Source organism: Sinocyclocheilus anshuiensis, unplaced genomic scaffold (assembly GCF_001515605.1).
Source record: "Sinocyclocheilus anshuiensis isolate Anshui unplaced genomic scaffold, SAMN03320099.WGS_v1.1 scaffold987, whole genome shotgun sequence".
Taxonomy (NCBI): Eukaryota; Metazoa; Chordata; class Actinopteri; order Cypriniformes; family Cyprinidae; genus Sinocyclocheilus; species Sinocyclocheilus anshuiensis.
Window position 1 is genome coordinate 350306 of NW_015542416.1, and position 4273 is coordinate 354578.

Consider the following 4273-nt stretch of genomic DNA (forward strand, 5'->3'; position numbering starts at 1 on the left):
GAACAGACTTGAACAGACTTGACTTGGCATGAACAGACTTAACTCACCAACAGCAGGTTACAACATCAATACTCGACCAAGAACAAAGGCAACATAAGGGCTATTTATATCAAACAACAAGGGTCACTTGACAAGAACCAACCAATGAGAGACAGGACACATGACTAACACAACCAATGAGAACATGACACATGAACCAAAGAACCAATAGCAGGATAACATGAGGGCAAGGGAATCACATGACTAGACAGGGACCATGACTAAACTCCAAAATAAAAGACATGAGAGCAATGAACATGAAACCCAAACCCCACGTTACATGTAGATCGCTGTCTGTTTTGGTCCACACCGTCTCATGACTGTTCATAACTATATGACGCTTTGTTGAATTGGTGGTGAATTTGTATGAATGACGAAGCATTGAGGGTCAGGTTTAGGGATGGGCCTTCATGATTACTGTTTTATTAGACAAATCATATGTCAAATACAATTCAAACAGCAAACTTAATTGATCAAAAACACAGTAAAAATTATGAAATATTATTACAATGTAAAACAGCAGTTTTCTATGTGAATCTCTGTTAAACTGTAATGTATTTCTGTTTTCTTATTAACTTTTGAACAGTAGTGTATGTTATTACTGACTAAAATCTTGACATCCTCCTTTGCTCTTCTTGAGTTCATGACACTAGCAGTAATGACTGATTCATCAACAAATAAATTATTTCAAGTTTTCAGTGAATCATTTGATCTGCTGCACAAAACAATGATTTGTTTATTGTGCTGCACAATATTTTTGTGGAAACCGTTATACATTTTATTTTTCAGGATTCACAGATGAATAGAAAGTTCAGCAATTATTTGTTGAGCATCGAGTGCCTCGGCTCATGTGTGTGTGTGTGTGTGTGTGTGTGTGTGTGTGTGTGTGTGTGTGTGTGTAGGTCCGTACATCCGCCACAGACGATGGCACCACAGATCCTGAAGCCTGACGGAGGAGAAGCCCCGTGAACTTTAACACAGCCACCGTCGCTCTCGAATGTAAAGTGTGCTGGCCGATTCCCAGTGATGGACTACGGAGATCCACTTTCTTTGTCATTTGGATGCACTGTACTTTTCATATTGTATTTTTGTTGTTGATTTTCCAAAAAAAAGTATTTTTGATCGCGTCATTTATTTGTTTTTTTATTCTGTTTGTATTTAATTTTAATTTCAGTGTTTTATTTATACAGTGACCGGATAAATATGTAATTTAACTGTTTGAATTAATTATGCAATTTTTTTTATTTTTGGATACTGCATCCATTTCACTGAGATTTCAATCTGTCTGATTAAGAGATCAGATCAGCATCAAATCACATTTTTATAGATTTTTTAAAGCAAGTCATTTGAAGCAGTGTTTGTCTATTGAATAAAACAATTTTTTTTCCAAATTTGATCTTTAAATACTTATTATTTTCATATGTGACCCTGGACCACAAAACCAGACATAAGGGTAAATCTTTTGAATAAATAAGCTTTCCATTGATGTATGGTTTGTTAGGATAGGACAATATTTGGCTGAGATACAACTATTTGAAAATCTGGAATCTGAGGGTGCAAAAAAATCTAAATATTGAGAAAATCATCTTTAAAGTTGTCCAAATTAAGTTCTTAGCAATGCATATTACTAATCAAAAATTAAGTTTTGATATATTTACGGTAGGAAACATACAAAATATCTTCATGGAACATGATCTGTACTTAATATCCTAATGATTTTTGGCATAAAAGAAAAATGGATAATTTTGACCCATACAATGTATTGTTGGCTATTGCTACAAATATACCCCAGCGACTTAAGACTGCTTTTGTGCTCCAGGGTCACATTTTGTGCTGTTTATTTAGAAAGACTGTCCTGTGGTCAAGCAGAAGGTGAATGTTGTGTGTGCTGATGATGTGCCGTCAGTGGGAATCTGAATGGAGAGTTTGCACCTCTCTCTCTCTCTCTGAGCTGGCATGAGTTTGGCTTGTTTTTCTGGACTCGGTGAGGACTGGCACTAACACAGCATTACATCAGCTGCCAGCACATCATTTACCAACAGCACGCCTGTTTCCCCTCACAGAGGAATGTTGTGGGAACAAATCATGTAAACAGTGATAGCTTTTAATATGAATTTATTGCACATGTCCTGGCTTCACATTGGTTTGATGTTATCATGGGTCTTTTTAGCTTTTTATTTGAAATGTACATTTCTCATTATTTATTGTAACACAAAATACGTTATAATTTTATTTTATACTTTATATTACACTTTCATACTATTAGTTTAGTTTTTTATTATGCTCCAAAAACAATTACAAGACATAACTTAAAATTTGACATCATTTTTGAATGCCACAAAATTTGGAGCAATTTAAATCGCTCAATGCTGTAAATCAGTCCGCTCTTTCAATGAAACCGGAACTACTTTCATATCACACCGCAGACTCGCTCTTTCTTTCAAACAAACGAAACTTTCACCAAATTGCATCGCAGTTATTGTTTGTAGTGAAAATGACCTTGGAGGAATTCAGTATTAATATAACTGTCATATTGTAGCAGTTTTTGTCTATGATTGTTTTTACAATGTAACGGACTATTTCTTTTAGCGGAAGCTTTAATGTACAGGTAAGATTATGCCTCCACATGCAGTGTGATAATGTGTGGAGTGGTCAGCTGTGCGTCAGCCCTGCTCTGTGATTGGCTCGTTAGGGTAATGAAGGTTAGGGTGACTTTATGTTCGCTGAGGATAAATATAGCAGCGGTTTCATATGGCTGAGCTCTAGCTGTGCACATGTGAAGCACATTGCAGAATCAGTGTGTTTCCTGACGCTCTTTCATCTGTTTCAGGCTCAATGCCACAACAAAGACCAACATTTCCATTGTGAGTATTAATCACAGCGAAGCTTCCGGCACTCAACTTATAAAGTAGCTCATTAAAGACACTTATTTGCCAGAAAAAGTCATTACAGTCTCCAGTTTTAGTTTAGCTTGGAACGCCTACTGTTATTATCTCAAGTTATATCGGTTATGTCTGGCCTCAAGAGGCTGTCATTATCTTGATAAACAGTGATTTGAATGTAAGGTGTCCTGCCCATCAGAGCACAACAATAGCCTTCAAAGCAAACAGCAGCTATATTCCAGCAGAAACACAATCAAACCTTTTAATATAACGCTGCATGCACTCACCTCCAAAGCCATAGATATGATCTTCTTCTCTTGCATATCTTTGAATATTTCTTCTGGTTTTTATTTTAAAGTGGCAGGTCGTGACAAACCAGTGCTGATCTGAGGAGGTCAGAGATGGTATTTTCCGCTGGAGGATGTGTTTGGGAAACAGTGGCCGTCTGTTACTTTTAAAAGTAATGCATTACAATATTGTGTTACTCCATAAAAAGTAACTAATTGTGTTAGTTACTTTTTTTTTTTGCAAAGTGATTGTTATCCATCTATCTATCCATCTATCTGTCTGTCTATCTATCTATCTATCTATCTATCAACTATCTATCCATCTATCCGTCTATCTATCTATCTATCTATCTATCTATCTATCTATCTATCTATCTATCAACTATCTATCCATCTATCTATCTATCCATCTATCAACTATCTATCTGTCTATCTATCTATCATCTATCTATCTATCTGTCTATCTATCATCTATATCTGTCTATCTATCTATCTATCTGTCCGTCTGTCCATCTATCCATCTATCCGTCTATCTGTCTATCATCTATTTATCTATCTATCTATCTGTCTATCTATCTATCTATCATCTATCATCTATCTATCCATCTATCAACTATCTATCCGTCTATCTATCTATCATCTATCTATCTATCTGTCTATCTATCTATCTGTCCATCTGTCCATCTATCCATCTATCAACTATCCATCTATCCGTCTATCTGTCTATCATCTATCATCTATCTATCTATCCATCTATCAACTATCTATCAACTATCTATCAACTATCTATCTATCTATCAACTATCCATCTATCTGTCTATCTATCCATCTATCCATCTATCAACTATCTATCCATCTATCTATCTGTCTGTCTGTCTGTCTGTCTGTCTGTCTATCTATCTATCTATCTATCTATCCATCTACCATCTACCTATCCATCTATCAACTATCTATCCATCTATCAACTATCTATCTATCTATCTATCATTTATCATTTATCCTATCTATCATCTATCATCTATCTATCTGTCTGTCTATCTATCTATCTGTCTGTCTATCTATCTA

At 35.5% G+C, this 4273-nt stretch overlaps 1 protein-coding gene across 1 annotated transcript in view; it reads left to right on the forward strand.

The window, feature by feature from the left end:
* The first annotated feature begins 2719 nt into the window (after window positions 1-2719).
* LOC107693459 (reversion-inducing cysteine-rich protein with Kazal motifs-like) overlaps window positions 2720-4273 on the forward strand; it is a 58797-nt gene continuing 57243 nt past the window's right edge. Inside the window, exon 1 of the mRNA XM_016492865.1 lies at window positions 2720-2903. Within this exon, the coding sequence (XP_016348351.1) occupies window positions 2756-2903 (148 nt within the window). The 5' untranslated portion in view covers window positions 2720-2755. The remainder of the gene's footprint in view (window positions 2904-4273) is intronic.